The sequence below is a fragment of the Anabrus simplex genome, chromosome 11, assembly GCF_040414725.1.
Source record: "Anabrus simplex isolate iqAnaSimp1 chromosome 11, ASM4041472v1, whole genome shotgun sequence".
Taxonomy (NCBI): domain Eukaryota; kingdom Metazoa; phylum Arthropoda; class Insecta; order Orthoptera; family Tettigoniidae; genus Anabrus; species Anabrus simplex.
The window spans coordinates 79,250,969-79,273,424 of NC_090275.1; the positions used below are offsets into that span (position 1 = coordinate 79,250,969).

Below are 22,456 nucleotides of genomic sequence, written 5' to 3' on the forward strand. Positions count from 1 at the left end.
GCAAAACAGGAAGGAAAGTAGGTAAAGGAACACCGCTCCTGGGAATGGCCTTCGCTGTCAACTCAGCTCAGTAACGGAAGTCAAACAAATAAACAACAGACTGATGACGATGAGGCTCAAATGTGCTCACAAGTACTATACAATAGTTAACATACACGCACCAGTAAACGAAGATAACAAGAGAGACAAAGGATTCGAACGTACTGGGACCAGCTTGAGAAAACAATGAGAAAAATCCCTAAAAGAGGAGTTAAAATTCTACTGGGCGACGTCAACGCGCAAATAGGCGGAGACAGAAGATTCAGAGGAACATTAGAACATTATCCCGGACATAAGTTCACTAACAAGAATGGTCAGAGACTGGTGGAGTTGTGTTATCAGCACAATATGAAGATAATGTCGACACACTTCAAGAAGGATATCAGAAAAACTAAGACCTGGCGTTCTTCAGTAACATCCTTAGGAGAATACCAGATTGATCATGTAGCAATAACTGCAGATAAATTATGAACGTTCAAGTGAGAAAGGGGGCAAACATAGACTCCGATCACTACCTCATGAGAATCAAAATCAAATTGACACTGAAGAGAATAAAGAAGACGACTCCACGGATACCAAAGTTCGATATGACAAAACTACAATCATCAGGAATGAAAGAGGAAAGGGGAGAGGAGACAGCAACGAACTGGGGAGAATTCAAAGAGAAGATAATTAAGAAAGCTAAAGAGAAAATTCCTCTAACCAAAACAGAGACACCCATGGTGGAATGACGTGTGAAGAAGCAATTAAGAATAGAAAAGCAGCATACAATAATTGGAACAGCGACACAATGGAAACCAAATTATCAATATACTTAGAGACAATGAAGCAAATGACAAGAGGCATCACGAAGGTCAAAAGAGAATATCTAAAGGATCAGGTGAGAGGGGCAAAAGAGCACTTTCGTAACCACAATAAGAGAGAGTTCTACAAGACGTTCAAATGCAAAATCACAGGATATGAACCACAAAACCCATGCTTCAGAAAAGAGAATGGAGAACTGGCACTGAACAACAAAGAAAACTGTGAAACACTAGCAAAACATTTCGAAGAACTTCTGAATTGTCCCGAACCCACAGAGAGATTCCCAAAGATACAACAGATCAACAGAAATGAGAAGACAGAAGCACCAGGTGAATTAGAGATCAAGGCACATATCATGAAAATGAAGAATGGTAAAGCTGCAGGAGAAGATGAAATCGTAGTCGAACTACTAAAGGAATTCGGACCAAAAACAATGAGTGAAATCACAAAGATAATACAAGATATTTGGGAAACTGAAATATTGCCTGAAGACCAGAAGAGTGCAGTCATACAACCTCTTCATAAGAAAGGAGATAGAACGAATGTAGATAACAGAGGAGTATCGCTATTACCATCTGCATACAAGATTCTATCACAGTGCCTGCTAGATAGAGTACAGTCTCACCTGGAACACTCGATAGGAGAATATCAAGCTGGCTTCAGACCTGGAAGATCTTGTGCTGAACAGATACTCAATCTGAAAACAATTCTGAGATATAATGCAATGGGAAGCAAAGAGATAGTTTGTACTTTCGTAGACTTCAGGAAGGCTTACGATTCTGTAGACAGACAATTGCTAATACAAGAACTAGAGGAGAGAGGCCTTGATGAGAAGACGAAAAACTTCATCTAACAGACACTAACTGACACTAAATCCAAAATCAAATTCTTGGGGTAACTATCACATTCATTTGGAATTAGAACGGGAGTAAGGCAAGGTGATGGTCTATCGACTATTCAACATTATATTGGACAAAGTGATCAGCGAATGAAAAAAGGAACAGAACGCACAGGGACTTCACAAACCCGTCAGGTTAGGAAGAAAGAAGAAGGGAATAGATATCAGTTGTAGATATCAGTATATTTGCAGATACGATAGAAACAGCAACAAAACAAATTGAAATTCTGAAAGAGATGGCTGGGAAATTTGGACTACAGATTTCCTTCGAGAAAACACAATATCTGTGAAGCTGAAAGACGCATCGGAGGAAATCGCTACAAAATACGGGAATATCAAGAGGGTTCACACATTCAAGTACCTTGGAGAGATGATACAGGCCAATGGGATGGAGAAATCAGCTTACGGGCAGAGAAGACAAAAGATGACCATAGCATTCTAGAAGATTGGGAACATCTACAATAAATCATGTCTATCACGTAACAGCAAAGTGAGACATTATAACATGCAAACCTGAAACCCTGTACGCATCTGAAACATTGGTCTTGAATTGAAAAGGTGAACTAGAAAACACCAAGAAACTAAAGAGAAGAATTGTTAGAAAAATTCTAGGACCCACAAAGACACAAGAAGGATACCGGTTGCGAAGTAGACAGGAGACTGAGCAGATATCCAACATAGTACATGACATGATGAAATGTCAACTGAAATTCTATAGTTACATCAAGAGAATGCTGGACAGCCGACTGACTAAACAGATCTTTGAATATACGGAAAGCGAAGTGGATCACCAAAGAGAAGGCTTGAAGGTTGCTGGCATTACAGATTCGGACATACACGACAGGCGGATATTCAGACAAAGGGTACGTAAGTAGCAAGTGGGCCGGGAGGTCAAGAAATTGAAGACTGAAATAACTTGGTCTGAAGAAAGCACACACTGAGAAGATGAAAGAAGTGTGGCGCCTTAGGAAATCTTGCATCAAGTAGACGCTTTACGTGGTCCATTAGTGGCCTGTACGAATAAATGAATGAATAATGGAAATAACGGTGCATATCAGTGGTTTGTTAAGTGTAAGTTCTTTCATAATATTATGGATCTGAAGTTTACTGTCTCCTGTTTGGGTGATAAAGGGATTCAGAAATTGCTAACTGAGTTCTTAAATATCTCTTTAATAGCTTTCACAGTGATTTTATTGCCCTTGTATCCCAGCTTTACTTTTAGTTCCACTACTGTGTCTAACAAGTGGTTACCTTTAACTGTGCATGTTAGTCTACAATCTAAATCAAAGTTAGGTGTATAGAAGTGATTAATAAACTATAAGACACCTATTTGAAATTTTACATGACAGTGTTCATAGAAACAAGATCTGGGAAGCTATGAGAGTAAAAGCAGTAAATGAGCAGATAGTGACAAGGGTGAAAAATATGTATGATGGAAGCGAAAGCTGTGTTAGTCAGAACTGAAAGAACTGGATGGTTCAAGTTAACAAATGGTGGAAAGCAAGGAAGTGCTCTCTCACCTCTACTGTTGATAGTGGTGATGGATGATATGATACAGAAGGTAGCACAGACCATTGGGGAGAAAATAATAAAAGCATTGTTGTTTGCAGATGATTTACTAATATGGGGAAACAGTGAGAGTGAAGTGTAAGAAACAGCTAAATGTATGGGAGAAAGTTGTGTTATCTTATGGAATGAAGTTCTCAGCCCAAAAGAGTGAAGTGCTGGTAACGGCACGAAACAAGAACGGAGCGTATAATGGCATTACATTAGGAGGGGAGCAGTTGAAAAGAATTGAAAGCTTTAAATACCTGGGAAGTGTAATTAAAGAAAATGGAGGAAACAGGATGGAAATCAATGAAAGAGGAACAGGTGCAAATGAATTTTTTAACCCTTAAGGTGAGTTTTCCAAGGTGCGATTGTAGCTGCAACAGCGACAGAAGTCTCCACTTCCGCGCATGCGCAGTTTAAGTTTGGTCCGCTACTCACGGTGATTGCGGCTTCAGCCGCCACACTGGTGCAGTGAGCAGTGCTGGCGGCCGCAGTCGCTGCAACAGCTGATATAAGTATCTGTTGTGTACTAGTTAATTACTGACTTTGGGTACGATGTTGAAGGAACGAAAAGTGGAGGTAGTGTTCAGTCACTTGCATGATATAGCTCTTTGCCACTTAGTTTCCGAACATAAATGTGCGTGCGATTTAAAGCACCTGCAGTTGAAGTTTCTTGTCTGTTACGACCATAATGTACTGATCGTTATGTCTTACTGAAAAAAAAAATATATATATATATTCAGCTGAGCTGACAACTATTAAAATAAGATTAAAATGTCCATACGCGAGAGAGAGTGCAAGTTTCTCAGCTGGGCTGATGGGCTTCTTGTACCGATTGCACAGGGTTTTCAAAATTTCACTTTTTTTAAAAGTTGGAGAATATAACTAAACTGGCTAACACTCAGTCTGAAATACTCCCTGAACTTTGTCTCATCACTTAAAAGATGCCTGTTAATTAAAATGTTATAGCATCCTTCCTCATAGTGCGATGCAAATATACTGTTGACTTTCCTTCTTTTCATGCCAAGATACCACATTAACAGTATTTCATCGTCGTCTTCTTCTTCCATTAAAATGTCAAGGAAAGCCCTGCCACTAACAAAATCGTCCATGCTCTCATCCATTTCTGACAGACTGGACTGGCGGCTGGAGTCGTGTCTAAGAAAACACCCCACGTGCCTGTTGCTTGCAGCTGCTCTCCCCAGCGTACATGGCGACCCCAGCTACAGTCGCATCTTGGAAAACGCACCTTTAGTCCTCCTTTTTTTCTGAACACTCCCGCCTCTCCAGTTCCATTTAAGAATCTGCTTGCAGAGAGATAAGGGAGAGCACAAACATATGGACAGCATATTTATAAAAATCAAGTAAAGCAAACACAAAATAAATATAATACATGTATAGTACAATATTCAGGTAATTGGTAATTGTTGCAGGAGATCTTAACTGTCGCATAGATGTTATGCCCCACAAATCGGAAATGGTGCTTGACTTCTTACAAGCAGAAGGTTTGACATTAATAAACAAACAACAAGAGAAAACTTATATCTGTCCCAATGGAAGCAGCACAATAGATCTGGTGTTGTCTAACCTACACTCTGTTCAGTCTGTCAACCAGACGATCCTCAACAGAATTGAGAGGAATCATCTACCAGTAGCAACGACCTTCCTACTTAATCAGAAACATATTACCCCTCGTAAGATAACCTCCAGATGCAGAGTATTGGACACGGACCTCATGACTTCAGATAAAGAACGCATCATTTCAATTAACAATCTATTATGAGATGGTCACATTAATATAGTGACAAAAGAAATGGAGACTATTATTCACAATGCAACGATGATAGTTAAAGCTGACAGGAAGGCAAAGCCATGGTTCGATACTAACTGCTATAGAACTCGACAGGAGGTCTTACACTAGCTTCATGTTGTTAGATATTCCCCAACAGATGTTACTCTTCATGATTATGCTGAGAGATGAAAGGAATATAAGAATCTCATTAAACTCAAAAAGGCAAAGTACTATGAGAAAATAGGTAAGGAACAAATTGAAAACGCTAAAAGTCAACCATACAGTGTACTCAGACCAAGAATACCGAAATTCTCTCGAGACATTCCAATGGAAATCAGGGTTGAACACTTCTCCATGATCCTCCGACCTAACGATACAAGACCTGCTAAGAGATTTGACAAGATATTGGAATTTGATAACTCACTTCTGTTCACACAAGACGAAGTAAAAGATATAATCGACAAGTTGAATATGAAGAAAGCTTGCGGACCAGATAACATTTTCAATGAACACATAAAGAGTGCGGCTCCTGTTCTTCTGGAATCGTGGACACTTCTGTTCAATGAATGCCTACGACAGGGTTGCATTCCGGATCATTGAAGAACCTCTACTCTAAAGCTCTTGTACAAAGGGAAAGGGGATCCTTGGGATCCTGATGCTTACAGGGGTATCGCCTTGAAATGTACTCTTTTGAAACTGTTAATCAAACTTATAACAGGAAGGCTAAAATCTCTAGTAGAAAGTTTTCTTCCTGAGGAGCAATTTGGCTTCAGAAAAGGTCGATCGACTATTCATGCAATTCAGTGTTTACAAAATGATATTCACAAGGCTCTCCGGTTTAAAAGAGGGAAGTTGATTACGGTGTTTGTGGACTACAGTAAGGCTTTTAACTCAATTAACCGAGTAAAACTGATGGATAAATTAACAAATTTATTGGGTGAGAACAACCCTTTAGTTCGTATAATTAATAACATTTTGGCAGAAAACAGACTTCAAATTAACAACTCTATATCCATATCTACAGGAATCGATCAGACAATTGGGGTATTACAAGGGGATCCCTTGAGTCCTATATTATTCAACATTGTGACCCATGATGTGATGAAATCAATCAAAACGAATGGAGTACAAACCTACATCTATGCTGATGATATGGTCCTCGCTTCAGCTTCTAGAGATGCACCTCAGGAAGCCTTCGACAAGCTACTAGTTTGGGCTCGAATCAACAAATTGAATATAAACAAAAAGAAAACAGTAATGAAGACATTCAAATGAGGTGGGAGACGCAGTGAGTCCGAGACCATTACGTATGATGGTGAAGAGCTGGAAACAGGAAACAAATTTAAATATCTAGGTATAACGTTTCACACTCACGGAACAACTTTCAATAATAATAATAATAATAATAATAATAAATTTTATTGCGCACAATGTGCATAGAGGTTCACAATTAGATAAGACAGCGTGGCGTCTAATGCACTCTGCATAAGTGTTAGTCCTTAATAAATTCACTAATCGAGCAGGACCTCGAGGAACACTTCTGGATATGATATCTTTCACATACTTGGTCACATAGCCTACACACACAGTTTATGTTCGGTTCGTGAAAAACTTTGTTTTTACACATCTTGAAATGGAATCAGTGCACAGCCAATCTCGTAACTATGTGTCTCAATTGGTAGCCCGTTTCCATCCATTTCCGATTCGTCATGGCCTCCGTTGAGTAGAAGTCTTCCCAAATGTCCCTCTTTTTATCTTTAAGTTTATGCAACAGGTTATCGTATGCTGCGCCTCCTGGTAAAACAAGATTGTATCTCAGGTCCTCAATCAGGAAAGTTTCTCTCGCGAGTTCATATATAAGTCGAGATCTTGTAGTCTTTGAAACACTGAGGACTCGCTTCAGATATCTGGATTTTATCTTTTCCAGGTCTTCTAATTACTTCAAACTCAGAAATTCCCCTATGATCTCAAGCCCATAGGTTAACACTGGTAGCACTTTTACTCGAAAAAGCACCATGGCTGTATCCACTGCAATTTGTGTGATATTCTCAATGTCATTCATCGCTTTCAGAGCTGTAATAATTCTAGCTCTTATATGGATCCTGAAACTGCTGCATGTGGTCTGCAAGGTTACACCTAGGTATCTGAAACTGCTAACTCTGCGAAAGCAGACGTTATTACACCATATGTGCTCTGTTTCCTTTAGTTTACCTCCTTTCCTGAATACGACTAGTTCAGTCTTCTCCTCATTTATTTTCATTTCATTCCTGTTTGCCCAGTCCACTAGCAAGTTCATCGCACGTTGTAGTTCTGTTATGTCTTCAGCCGCAATTGCCATGTCATCAGCATACAGGTACATTTCTGTGTCTGTATTTTCCTTTATCTCTGACACTACATCAGAGGTGAAAGCGTTAAATAATATAGGGCTAAGTGGATCACCTTGAAGAACTCGTATAGTCTGTGGCATCCAATCTGACGACCCAATGCCATCGTGACATTAGATGTTCCGATTAACTTCTCCAGCTTATCTATGAGTAACCTTCTGTTTACCCAATCAAATGCCATGTTAAGGAGAGGTTGTCGGCAGCGATTCTTGCTATTCATGATATTCAGCACCTGCAAAAATTATCTCTGAAAACTGCACTAGCATTATTTTAGATGAAAGTAAAACCAATAATCTCTTATGGACTTCATTTAATATGGGAACATCTCACTAAATCAAATTTGAAAAATATCGAGAAGCTTAAGGCTACTTTTCTGAAAAGGGTGCTTTGTGTTTCTAAGTGGACACCATCCAGACTGGTCTATGAATTATGTCGAGAACCAATGTTCTTGGAAGACCTGAGATTCAGCCTGATACTACCTTCAACGACGCCTTATCAGGAACTACTGCAAGAGCATTATCGAAAAAAAGCAGAGATTCGGAGTGACTTTTACTCTACTGACGCTATGATTAGCAGAGAATGGTCAGTTTCCAAGTACGAGTTACGTCAGCTTGTTACTAGATTTGCGGTACATGGTTTTCACCATAAAGTTTGCCGCACAACCAAGTTTCATGCACCTACCGTGGAACTGTGTATGCTCTCTCTGCGATAATACTTGTGATCGCTACCATCTCGATAAGTGCCCGAAGAGGAAATCTTTGAAAGAATTATGCGACTAGTTGTTTATTCCTTATTTATTGTAACATATGGCCATTGGCTGCAATAAATTCTATTATTAATGTTCAGCATTTTAAAGGCTGAAATTATCTGTCACTTTTTATCTGTATTTGTGTGGAACTTCTCAAAGCACTCGCCAGGATGTAGTTCAGGCTTTTTTTTTCTACAAGTATTGCACAAAAACACTGTCTTGCGTCATAATTCAGGCTTACTGTTCATTGCCATACTTATTATTACGTCTAAAAATGCTTTGAATTCAGGAAGAGTAGCATCTATCCACCTGGGGGCCGATGACCTTCGATGTTAGGCCCCTTAAAACAACAAGCATCATCATCATCAACATTCCATGACCTCCAAATAGACTCGCATCTGAGGGGCGTAACCTTTTGAATGCTTACACTGGCATACCGGTTAGTCTCGTGCACAATTTCCGACAACGCGTCAGCCATGAATAATTGGAAAAAGTCAAGTTCACTCTTAGGTTTAGTCCCTTGCGGTGGCTTATGACCTGACATACCTGTGAATGGGGTTCTTTTGAAGTCCAAGTCCGTGTCACGGTATTCTCTCCAGCCATCAGTAGAGGTACCAGAGTTGCCATTTAGCATATTTTCATTATTAGGATCTTCATCACTCAACTCACCAACGCAATCTAGTTCCGCAATATCTTCCTCACCACTTAATTGAAAATCACTCTTACTATCGCTGAAATCAACGTCACTTTCATCTGAAAGTCTGGCTATTTCCTTCTCATGCTGTTTGAACGAAGCCATATTGCTAAACAATGTTTGTTTACAAACTTGCGTGTTCTTTAAAGAATGCCTATAGAGCTTGATTTCAAAGAGATTAAGCAATACATTGTCGTCGAGAAAGATGGCAGCAGCTGACTGTACCCGTAATTCATGCATGCGTAACCCGACAAAGGAGTTATATAGGGAAGAAAATCATGTCGGGCATTTCCCGACAGGATCTGTGCAGGATATTCTCGTTGTTGGACATGGCCTGCCACGTGAGTGCTAAGGGTTAAGGGTATGGGAGGTCTGAAATGGGACAGGGATGTACCAGAGAGATGTAAAGGAATTATCTACAAGACTTATTTTTTGCCAATTTTAACATATGGATCAGAAATGTGGGTGATGGATAGGGATAAAAGTAGAATTCTAAACAGTGGAAATGAAGTTTCAAAGATGTCATAGGTTTAACAAGAATAGACAGAATAAGAAATGAGAGTTTTGAAAATGGTAAATGAGGTACCCCTGTAGGAAAAGCTCGAAAAATTAGGGCTGCAGTGGTATGGACATGTTAAGAGAATGAGAGAAGACGGGATGCCAAGAAAGTTGTCAGAAATGGAGTTGAAGGGAGAGAAACCTAGAGGAAAACCGAAGGACAGATGGCTTAAAGTTGTAACGAAGTGCATAGAGGCAAGAGGAGAGACTGGGCGACAGTGACAGAAGAGAAGTGGTGGACGGACAGGAAACGATAGAGAGGCTTATATTCCAAGCAGACCTAGCCTGTGGTTGGAAACTGCTCCATATAATGATGATGTTGACATGCCTCATGTGAAATAGCAATTAAAACATTACTCTGGAGAGCAAAACTCGCTGGGGAAATACAGCATAAAAATTCTGTACTAAGGTGTGGACAGAAAATTTACACGAAGGGAGTTCAGTATATTTTTTTCCTAAAAGCAGGCTGGTTTTATTGAGAATTCAAATATGTCACGTTATTCACCAATCCTTTTGCTGCAATACTCTATTTTTCAACATAATTTCTGTTCATTGATACGGTCTTATGTCACCGTAATGTGAGGGCCTGTATGCCTGCATGGTACCACTCGACTGATCAAGGTCGGAGCCAACATCATGCTACATCGATAACTTCTCCATCATCCACACAGTGCTTCCCGTAGAGTGTATCCTTCCTTTGGCCAAACAAATGGGAAGTCAGAAGATGCAAGATCTGGGCTGTAGGGTGGATGAAGAAGAACTGTCCACTGAAGTTTTGTGAGCTCCTGTCAGGTGCGCAGACTTGTGCATTGTCGTGGAGAATACTCGCTGTGCTTTTGTCCACTGCCCGGTCTCCGTAGATATTCTGCAAGCACTTATGAATATCTGTGTTTTCTTTTTCACCAAAAGAAACTCAATAACTGCTCTCTGTTTGGTACGCACTTCTGTTACAGATGTCATTTTGAAGGCTAGTTATAGTACTGCCACCTATCAGAAATTAATGAAACTCTGAGACAAAATGGGAATATTCAAAGATGTCCTAAATAAAATTCAAATTTTTAAAAACTATAATTGGCCGAGAAATAACGTGTTGCATTATATATTGAACACCCCTCGTAGTTGCATATATCAATGGTGACCATGTAAGGCTGAAGGTCTCTCAGTTTACTCTGGCTCCTAGGTGAGAAAAAACCTCTGTTTGCTAGGTTGGGCTTCACTATACTGATTGCTGCGCATGCATTTCGCTGGTATACACAATTCAAATAAGATATTTACTTTTTGGAAAGCTCAGCTTATGTTGTCTACTCTCAAGCATCACTACCGACCATGTAAAAGAATTCTACTACATTTTATCCTCCATGTCATTTGACTGCTACTTTATTTCTTCCTATGTGTTTTCATTCTTAATCTCTCTACTTATATTTTTGAACATTCTTCTCAGAAATTTAATTTCTGCTGCCCATATTTGATTTTAGTCGTCCTCCATCACAGATCGGGATTCAGCTGTTACAGTAGTCTTCAAAGTTCCTAGTAGATTATTTATATAGTCTTCTTTGATACATCTTTGGACAAGCTCATTTCTGCTGTGTTTGTGTGGCTCTCTTATTACTGTACACTTTCCACATCAAGATTTAAGATCTGTCAATATGGCTCCTCAGTGAGTGTTGATGCTCACCCTCCTGAAGAAGTTGGATAGCAAAAACAAGCTTATCAGGGGCAAGAAGAAGTGGATGTAGAACTGAAATGGATGGGACACACACATTGTCTGAATATGTGAGCCTCCGTGGCTCAGGTGGCCGCGCGCTGGCTCTCTCACTGCTGGGTTCCGTGGTTCATATCCCGGTGACTCCATGTGACAAAGCGGACCTGGGACAGGTTTTCCTCCAGGTACTCCAGTTTTCCCTGTTATCTTTCATTCCAGCAACACACTCCAATATCATTTCACTAGCATGTACCCGTGGCTTTGCCCGCGTTTATTAATTCAGCTGTTTTATATAATTTTTAAAAAGTTTTCCTTGTAGAGCTTCCGGTTGAACTATATTAGGGTCGTATTCATAATCGCTACTTGGAGGTAAGTAAACTTAGATGGCGACTTTACCTCCAAGTCGTCGATGTTCTGTACTTAAGTAGACTCTGAGATCAGAAAAATAATAAAATGGCAGATATTGTTGGTGTAGTTAATTTTGTAGACGAAATTGAAGAGATCCAGGAAATTATTCAGTTCGTTGTGCCTAATCCTCGGCGTGTTATAAGAGATGCACGGAACCCAGTTGAATTTTATACAGAAAATAAGTTCAGAAAACGATATAGATTTGACAAACGTACAGTATTAGATTTACTAACGATATTTGAAGATGAATTACAGAAATATAATAATCGATGATCACCCACACCTCCAATAATACAGTTGCTAATTTCGTTAAGATTTTTTTCTATTTGCTTTACATCACATCGACACAAATAGGTCTTACGGCGACGATGGGATAGGAAAGACCAAGGAATGGGAAGGAACCAGCCGTGGCCTTAATTAAAGGTACAGCCCCCCAGCATTTGCCTGGTTTGAAAATGGGAAACCAACTTCAGGGCTGCCGACAGTGGGGTTCAAACCCACTATCTCCCGGATGCAAGATCACAGCCGCGTGCCCCTAACCGCACAGAGAACTCGCCTGGTCGTTAAAATATTATGCTAGAGGTAAGAGTAAAATTGTTACATAGCGCAAAGTTTTTGCACTTTCTACTCATCGTGTTGTCTAATTAGGTTAAGGGATGATCAGTACAGATTAATGTATTCTTATGGTAACTGCAATAGCCTTTCACACTTCCATGGTTTTCAGGTAACTTCCAAATTGATTCCGCTGATTTACGAGGAGTAAGCCAGCCCTCATTATGTAGAATAATCAGAAGAATATCGATCATGACTGCCCGAAAGAGACCAGTTTCTTTCGTTCCCAAAAGAAGCTGAATGTCGAAATAATGCGCGACGTGTGTATGAAAGATCCCGATTCTGTGGAGTGGTTGGAGCTATTGATTGCACCCATGTACCAATAATAAGTCCAGGTGGCAACCATGCTGAGGTTTTCCATAATAGGAAAGGGATTTTCAGTTTCAATTGTCAGGGCATAGTCAACCATGAGATGAAATTGATTGATTTTGTTTTCAATTATATCCTTCTTCTTTTTCACTAGTTCCAGTAACACCTCCCTTTCATAGTTGCTGAAGGCAGCAATCTTTTCTTTCCATCCATCGTCGAGAAATACAAATTAAACTGTATTAACTGGATTGGATTGAGTTTAGAGTCCAATGCAATCTGTAATGCAGTAAACAGATGAATTTCTTTTTTCTCTGCCTCTTTATTAAGAAATAATATTGAGTGACAGGAGATGCTACACTGCTCTTCCATTGTTTTCATTGCCAACTTCATATCTAATTCTTCACATCATAACTTACCAAAGTCTAGTTACGCCAGAGTCTACTTTGTAAAAGTTGCATCTATGAAACAGACTTCCAAGAAACTCAGCTAAGCGATCTTACGTAAGTCGAAGTCCAAGTCTCGTTCATGAATACGACCCATTGTCCTTCCAAATGGAGCTAAGATATATAGTGTGTTTGCCTTTCCAACTCTTGAACAAACCACGTACAGTTGACAATGGGAGAAGCAGCCTTTTCGAAGATGGAGTCCTATAACTTTAAGAGATTGTTCTTGTGCCTTGTTGATGTTTATAGCAAAACTGAAACAAACGGGGAACTGCAGATATCTAAACTTAAACTGTATATCCAAGGAAGTTATTTGAATCCGAGGTGTGAATATTACTTCGCTCACGGCATGCCCAATCATGAGAATGGCTTCAATAATATTTAGTCATCAGTTTCAGAGTCGTGTTCATTGCAGAGGGCAGGATTCTTATTCTTAAGAAGGATAATTGGTGGCTCAATCGTCTGCTCTAAGATGTTCGAGGGTACTCCAGGTAACTCCAAGTCTTCTAAAAGCTCTGCTGTGTAGTCGAAAGACGTGTAAATTTGCAGAACATCAAGTGTCCGTCTCCATGGGTAAATGGTTATAGTGCTGGCCTTTGGTCACAGGGGTCCCGGGTTCGATTTCCGGCAGGGTCGGGAATTTTAACCATCATTGGTTAATTTCGTCGGCACAGGAGCTGGGTGTATGTGTCATCTCCATCATCATTTCATCCTCATCAGGACACGCAGGTCGCCTGCGGGAGTCTCATCAAAAGACCTGCACCTGGCGAGCCAAACATGTCCTCGGACACTCCCGGCACTAAAAGCCATACACCATTTTTTTTTTTTTTTTTTTCCAGAACATCAGGTAATTTTTGTAAAAGTTCCTTGTTGATGACGTTGGCAGCTTCACTTCTTTAAGCAAGAATTGCTCTTTGACATAGCCATGCGTAATTGGTGAAATGCTGTGGCCACGAATGTTAAAAATTTCAGATCTGTGCGTGTTTATTATAATCTAATCTTCTTTACTATAGCCTATGTTTTCTCTAAATGAAATAATAAAACATGAGATTGAGTTAGTTGAAAGAAAACATGGTAATCGGATAATTCTTGTGAGTGTTGCTTATTGATGATGTTGACAGCTTCGTGTCTTGGTGGAAGAATTGCTCTTAGACACAGCCATGCGTCTTGGGTGAAAACATGTGCCCACCTATGACAAACATTTCAGATCTTTGTTTTCCATAGATTTGGCTGGGCATCGCACACATGCACACAGACAGACATCATGGACCGAAGGAAAATGGCTTCCCATTCCACGGACTTAAAATGGCATCTTGACTGATATATGTATTATTCCTTTTTTATTCTTATCGTCTGTCTTGTGTCCTATATATTTCCTCTAAATGTATACATGTCCAACCCTTGTTCCCTTTCTCTACGTGGCTTGGGTATGAAGTGATTTGAATCTTCGTAGCGAGTTTTTACGACTGGATATCTTTCAGATGAGTTAATGAGATGAAATGAATGACGTGATATATGATAGTAAGAATGAAGAGGATGAAACCCGGTGCCGGCACATAGCCCACTCCTCTCAAATAGCTCAAGACTTTACGTCTCCATCTGACGGACGAATCGCCATCAACAGCGTCATATGCCCTCACACCATATAAGATCAAAATCCGCTTCCTACGCCATGGGAGTAAAATGGCTCCTTGAATTGTGTTCTCTATCTACCTTATGCACGTTGCCTAGCGACAGTGACTCTATACATATAATCTTGGTGACAGCACGTTGGATTGTCATATCCCAATACACGTTTTCCGTTGGTTTTTTGTTCATAACTCACCAACGAAAGTGAAAATGAAAATTCCGCTTTGGGGTGCATTTGGACCCACCTTCCATCTACCTGTGTTCAAAATTTCAGATCTCTGTATGCTGTATATTTTGCTGGGCATCGTGCACAGACAGACAAACACTTCCTTTTATTATTATAGATTTCATCTGTTAGTCATTAATCATTGCCCCAGAGGAGCACGACAGGCTTCAGCTGCCGGCACAATTCCTATCCTCGCTGCTAGATTGGGTCTTCATTAATTCCATTCCTGACCCTGGTCGAATGACTGGAAACAGGCTGAGGATTTTCATTGTATGAATATGTGGAGATTGTCCTTGTCATTTTTTGCTTTCCTGTTTGTCCTTATCTCCTCTTTTGTGCTCTCTCTTCCTACACTTGCCTGTCATCATGCTTATCCCATTGTTTGTGCCTTTTCCTATTCCCATCTTTCTATAAATTAATTTTTAATTCTAGTATTTACAGCTAACTTCTTTCTCTTAAATTTATATTATTACTGGGCATGTGCCAATTGATTGATTGATTGATTGATTGATTGATTGATTGATTGATTGATTGATTGATTGATCGATTGATAAACTCCTCTCTCTGTCTCTTATCTTAGGTATTCATTTTACTAATTTTACTTATAATTTACTCTCTTGCTTAGATGAGAGCCAGATGGGTGGTCTAAGCAGTTTGCTAGCATCACAGCCCAATTCATCATCATCAGCGCCCAGCACACCTACTGCATTGAGCCTGCCAACCTCGCCTACCATACCAAAGCCGCCCAAAAAGAGATACCTCCAAGAAACAATGGGTTTATTGGATGGTAATGTTCAGCCGCCTCGGTATCATTTACCAGCAGAAAAGAATGACACTGGCCAGTCTCCAGAGGTAAGTTTTACAAAGTTTTACCCATTTTTGTTGGGCTGCATGACATGTAACAGGAGGCACTCTACCCCTAATATAAAGAAATTGTATTATTCCTCAATTTTGTTTTGTGCAACCTTTAACATGTTGTATTAAATACAGTGCGGGATGAAGTCATCTTCCCCACAAATCGCTTTCAACTGCTGACCCAACTGTTGTTTGAGAAGATTTATGTCACACATGTTCCAACCATCTGTGAACCATGTAATAAATTTCATCACGGGCCCGTATTGACAATTTAGAGTGTAATAAAATATCTGTGAACCAGTTTCTAAACGATGTGAATTATGTGTCACGAAATGATCTCTATTTTGAACAGACTTCATAAAGACATCAGCAGTCTGAGGTTTCAAACTTGTAGGGAAAGCAATCTCATCTCATGCTGTATAATGTATAAAAGTATGTTAAACCTAGTTCAGCATGAAACTGACAATGACTGGTACACGTATTTCTGTAAATGCAAGATGTAACAAAACCCCTAGATAAAACAACTTCAGGAATTGATTTTTCGTATAGAGAGACCAACAAAAGAGTTTATAATAAAAACATGAGTCTGGAAATGCATTATTGCTGAGTTGTTATAATCCAATACATCTTGGTGCCCTTTCGTTTACTTGTCGTGAATTATGTTGCCATGAATACATCCTTAACACCTGTTGGTACACACTGTTGACATGCCATGAATTGTTCACAATGTCTGCTTCCGGCCTGAATATAAGCCTCTGCCCATCTTCACATTGAGTTCAGGCACTTTAAACTGTGTGGTGTAGTGTGTACTGTCTGAGATGATTTTTTATTTTTTTTTGCTTTACGTTGCACCGACACAGATAGGTGTTATGGCGACAATGGGATGGGAAAGGCCTAGGAATGGGAAAGAAGCGGCCGTGGCCTTAATTAAGGTACAGCCCCAGCATTTGCCTGGTGTGAAAATGGGAAAGCACGGAAAACCATCTTCAGGGCTGCCGACATTGGGATTCTAACCCACTATCTCCCGAATTCTGGATACTGGCCGCACTTAAGCCACTGCAACTATCGAGCTCGGTCTATCTGAGATGTAGCCACACTCTGAGTACTTACAGTTGCTGCATCATCCACAGCAATCATAAACACCAAATACTTAAAGTACCCCTACAGAAAGAAGTCTACTGGGTTTAAATCAGGAGAATGTGGTGGCCAAGCAGTTGGTCAGCCTTCAATCTATCCAGCATTCAAGATAACATGCATTAACCCACTTGCACTCGGTGCACCGATTTGTCAGCACGAGAGGTTACAGTGAGAACATTCACGGCGCCAATAAATCTGCTTTGTTATATTTACTTCCATCGGTTGTTTATATAGGACTACTAAATGGCAGTAGATGATCATGATGGTAACTTCAAGCAATAGTTTTAATTTTAGTCAACAGATCGATCCACCGGTCTAACAAAATATTATTTATTTTCGACAAATGAAATTTGTTGACCGACCGAGGTGGCCATATGGTTAGGGTCGCGTAGCTGTGAGCTCGCATTCGGAAAATGGTGGGTTTGAATCCCACTGTCGGCAGTCCTGGAGATGGTATTCTGTGGTTGCCCATTTTTACAGTAGGTAAATGCTGGGGCTGTACCTTAATAAAAAGCCACGGCCGCTACTTTTCCAATCTTAGCTCATTTCCATCCTTGTATCATCGGAAACCTTCTATGCGTTACTGCGACATTAAACCACTACTACTAAAGAACCTAACAAAGTTCCACCAGTATTCATAAAAACACTACATTTAACGCCCGCATGTGTATATGGTATGATACCAAGTTAAAAACTATCAGATAATCATTCAACATCACAGTCCTTACAAATGATTTAGAGGATCTAATTGACCCCCATTAGTTTCAATTTAAACTTTTCTATCACGAGGAGATATACTTTGAATATTCATGTTAATTCCCATTAATAACTTAAAGACCCTACCTCGGGAAAACTACTCCCTCAAGTTCGTTCACACACAAATTTCCTAACTGAATTCAAAAGTTAACATGGAAATAGGACTTTAAAATAAACACAAAGAGGAAACGAAACAATCTAAATAATAATAATAATAATAATAATAATAATAATAATGTTGTTGTTGTTGTTTGAGTCATTGAGTCATCAGTCCATAGACTGGTTTGATGCAGCCGTCCATGCCACCCTATCCTGTGCTTTTTCATTTCTACGTGACTATTGCATCCTACATCTGCTCTAATCTGCTTGTCATATTCATACCTTGGTCTACCCCTACCGTTCTTACCACCTACACTTCCTTCAAAAACCAACTGAACAAGTCCTGGGTGTCTTAAGATGTGTCCTATCATTCTATCTCTTCTTCTCATCAAATTTAGCCAAATCAATCTCCTCTCACCAATTCGATTCAGTATCTCTTCATTCGTGATTCGATCTATCCATCTCAACTTCAGCATTCTTCTGTAACACCACATTTCAAAAGCTTCTATTCTCTTTCTTTCTGAGCTAGTTATCGTCCATGTTTCACTTCCATACAATGCCACGCTCCACACGAAAGTCTTCAAAAACATCTTTCTAATTCCGATATCAATGTTTGAAGTGAGCAAATTTCGTTTCTGAAGAAAGTTCTTCCTTGCTTGTGCTAGTCTGCATTTTATGTCCTCCTTACTTCTGCCATCGTTAATTATTTTACTACCCAAGTAACAATATTCATCTACTTCCTTTAAGACTTCATTTCCTAATCTAATATTTCCTGCATCACCTGCCTGCGTTCGACTGCACTCCATTACTTTTGTTTTGGACTTATTTATTTTAATCTTGTACTCCTTACCCAAGACTTCATCCGTACCATTCAGCAACTTCTCGAGATCTTCTGCAGTCTCAGATAAAATAACAGTATCATCGGCAAATCTCAAGGTTTTGATTTCCTCTCCTTGGACTGTGATTCCCTTTCCAAATTTCTCTTTTATTTCCTTTACTGCCTGTTCTATGTAAACATTGAAAAGGAGAGGGGACAAACTACAGCCTTGCCTCACTCCTTTCTGGATTGCTGCTTCTTTTTCAAAGCCCTCGATTCTTATCACTGATCGTAATCTATAATCTATAATCTATAATCTTAATCAAAGCTTCATTATATAAATATGTATGTATGGTTCAGCTGAAGATGACCTTGAATATGAGGTCGAAACCGGTCCTGTAATTTAATATATACAATAAATAAGTATTGATTGGTAGAAATCCTCTCCTATTTTTAATTGTCTTATCACTGATGACTGATTTTTATACAGATTGTAGATAATTCTTCGTTCTCGGTATCTGATCCTTACCATCTTCAGACTCACAAATAGCTTGGTCCAATCAACATTATCGAATGCCTTTTGTAGATCTACAAATGCCATGTACGTGGGCTTGTCCTTCTTGATTCGATCCTCTAAGATCAGACGTAAAGTCAGGATTGCTTCACGTGTTCCTACATTTCTTCTGAAGCCAAATTGATCTTCTCCCAACTCAGCTTCAACTTGTTTTTCCATTCTTCTGTAAATAATACGTGTTAAAATTTTGCAGGCACGAGATACTAAACTAATGGTGCGGTAGTTTTCACACCTGTCAGCACCGGCTTTTTAATAATAATAATAATAATAATAATAATAATAGGAAAGAAAAACTATAGCCTACACATCATTTGTTGTCTTCACCCCAACCTCTCGGTATATGTTGGCCTGTGCAGATACTCATCGTAACCCCAAAATTCCATGGACATTTAGTTGCACATCATTATTCATTCGTACATCTTTCCTCATGTTGACGCACCTGTAAATGGCATGACGTTAATACCACTGAACGCATTTTGGCAAAATTCACATTTACTTATACTCGGTAACACTTGTCTTTTTGATCAGAAAATATTGATAGCTTCACTAATGAGCATATGCATACACATAGACAATATTATTATTTCCAATTAAATGTTGTTTAATTTTCACCCCACAGTATTATTTATGATGGTGATCCATTGGTTCTTTCAGACAGTACAACCATCACATACCTTGGCCCACAAGGTAAGCAACAATAGACAATTCTGCGTCTTTATATTAAGACATTCCTGATTTGGATGAGATCAAAAGTAACTGCACACATTGAGATGCTCCTAACCAGATGATCTCAAAAAGAAGACTGCCTCTCAGTCTACGGCTTCTTCCACGTTAAAATTGTACAGGGAATATCTCGACATCTCAAAATTCATATATTAAATTATGCTGCTAATGACTAATTCTGCACCGCACCTGGGAAACTCGGGATGGTTAACTGATGATGATGACGATGATGATGAATGACTACTCGTAATTCAGCTCCTTTATACAATCGAAACTTGCTCAAAATTAACCAGAAATAGACATTGCCTAACGAATAATCAACTTGTCTACCATTTTTTTCAAACTCTCAGCCATTTCTAGTCCAACTCATCTGAAAGATCACAGTGTGTCTACTTTTAGTCCCATTTCTAGAGACTGTAGCTGGTTAAGTCTGGAGTGTAAGGGCTAAAAAGAAGTGGAGCATGAACTGAACCTGTAATAAACCATCATTTAGTCTGTAACGTTTGCTTATACTTCTGTTGGGATGGACTTCTGGAAGTCTGTTGCACAGCATGTTATTGAGTAAAGATGCAAGGGTCTTGCAAGGAATTATTTTGAGAAATTACCGAGTGAGTTGACAATGTGGTTAGGGTCGTGCAGCTGTGAGCATGCGTTCATGATATAGTGGGTTCAAACCCAATGGTTGACAGCCCTGAAGATTGTTTTCAATGATTTCCCACTTTCACACCAGGCAAATGCTGAGGCTGTACCTTATTTAAGGCCATAGCTGCTTCCTTCCCACTCCTAAGCCCTTTCCTACACTATTGTTGCCATAAGACCTATCTGTGTTGGCGCGATGTAAAAGAAATTGTAGAAAAGAAAAATTGAGAAGTTTTAGAATTATTATTCCCTGTCACCAGACTGTGTCATATGCTGATGTTATGTCTCAGAACACAGCTATGGTCTTCTCTTTGTTCTGAAAACCCCTTTCAACATAGTGGTTAGTGCCATCACCTGGTTGCAGCAGTTTCGATTGGGCATAGATCCTGCCTGTTCGTCTGGTATATATTCTCAGACTGTAGCTGAAATTATGTTGTAGATTATTCTGTAGCACTTTATAGCAGATGCTTAACACAGTAATTGTTCTGTAGTCCTCAGCATTGTTACCACTCTTTCTAGGTTTTAGTATAGCCACCATCTTTGTTCCCTTCAATGCAGGAACTTACCACTTCTCAGATGTCACTGAAAATTTGACAAGCCTGTTGAATTCATGAACCACAAGGATTCAGAAACTCTGTGTACAGGCCATCTGACCCCATTGTTTTTCCAGTCTTGCTTTGTTTCAAAGCAGCTGAGATTTCTGCAATAGAGAATTCATCCAAAAACAAGAAATTGGTTCAACCTTGGATAGTCTGCTCTTCAGCTTATTTTGGATTTTCCTGTTTTCTTCCTGGCTTTCTACTTAATCTGACAATCCTACTTGCAACATATTTTGGTTTTACTTTTGAGATCTTACTTGTACGTTTTGGATAACTACCACCCAATTACCTTAGAAGTGTTTGTGCCATTCTGCCGGAATGTTGCAAGTTCATCCTAGCAGTCAGTGAATTCCATTTCTCTTTTCTGGCTGTATCTAAGCTGTGCAATAATTTATCAGCAACCTTCATTAATGAGCTGGTATTCTGCATATAACTTATCATATGTGTGGTTCCAGCCAGAACATATTCCTTTCAAAATCCTGTAGGGATGTGCTGCTTTGCCATGCCATAAACAAGTGCTACAAACTGGTTCTAATTTTCTATCTCTGGAGGAATCCATTGAAAATATTATGTTCCATCTCCTTTGTGAAGTCTTCTCATTTAGGCTTTGTAAAGTTCCACGGGGCACAGGGAATTGATCTTATAACAGGGACTTTCAGTGCCAAATTTTAACAAGTATTGGTTAAGAGGGAAATTGTTTAGAACATTCCTGCTTTAGGTTTCAGACAAAGCAGAGATCTGGACTGTAATCGTGGTTCCATCTACTTGAATGGAAGGAGCCCTTTTTTCTTTGGCATCATGAATAAGGAACACATCGTCAGTCTCAGCCCATTGTAATAAACTGTGGCCATCCGCGTTACTGTCTCTGTAAGCGTAGGTGGTGCTCCTGGAGTTGAAATCTCGTAGGATGACTGTTGTATGATGTATGCTGTGGAAAGCTTTATTAGTCCAAGGCTGCAGCGGAGGCTTATAGATGTTCATTATTTCTAAGCCTGCAGTTTTAATTTTGATCGTGAAGATGATGTCTGCGGTGATAGCAAGAATATCTACTTGTTCAATGTAATTTCTGATGTACATTGTGGAACCTTAGCTTTTATGAAAGGTAGCTGCATCAAGGCTGAACTCTGGTAACTTACATCTGGACGGAAGTTGACTTTAGTCTTCACAGTGTCTTTCTTGAATCAGAACTGTGTCCACTTGATTGTCATTAAGCATTCTTACAAGGTAGTTGCTTGTACCTTCCATATTTAGTTGTAGTATTGAGACGTTGTAGGTCCTTTGTTGGTAGGTTCTGAAAAGAACTGTTTGATGCTGGTTTCATTAGTGTATTCTCTAAATTGCTGGGATATCCTCAAGATGAGCCGTTGGTCCAACTGTTTAGCCGTGACTATGTCTCGATGCCCAGGGTGCACCACAGGGAGGCTACTCTACATTTACACCCCAATTAACCAATGAAAAAT

At 39.6% G+C, this 22,456-nt stretch overlaps 1 protein-coding gene across 1 annotated transcript in view; it reads left to right on the forward strand.

Moving 5' to 3' along the window:
- bbx (bobby sox) overlaps positions 1 to 22,456 on the forward strand; it is a 98,882-nt gene that overhangs the window by 33,501 nt on the left and 42,925 nt on the right. Inside the window, exon 3 of the mRNA XM_067155391.2 lies at positions 15,423 to 15,649. Within this exon, the coding sequence (XP_067011492.2) occupies positions 15,423 to 15,649 (227 nt within the window). The remainder of the gene's footprint in view (positions 1 to 15,422; positions 15,650 to 22,456) is intronic.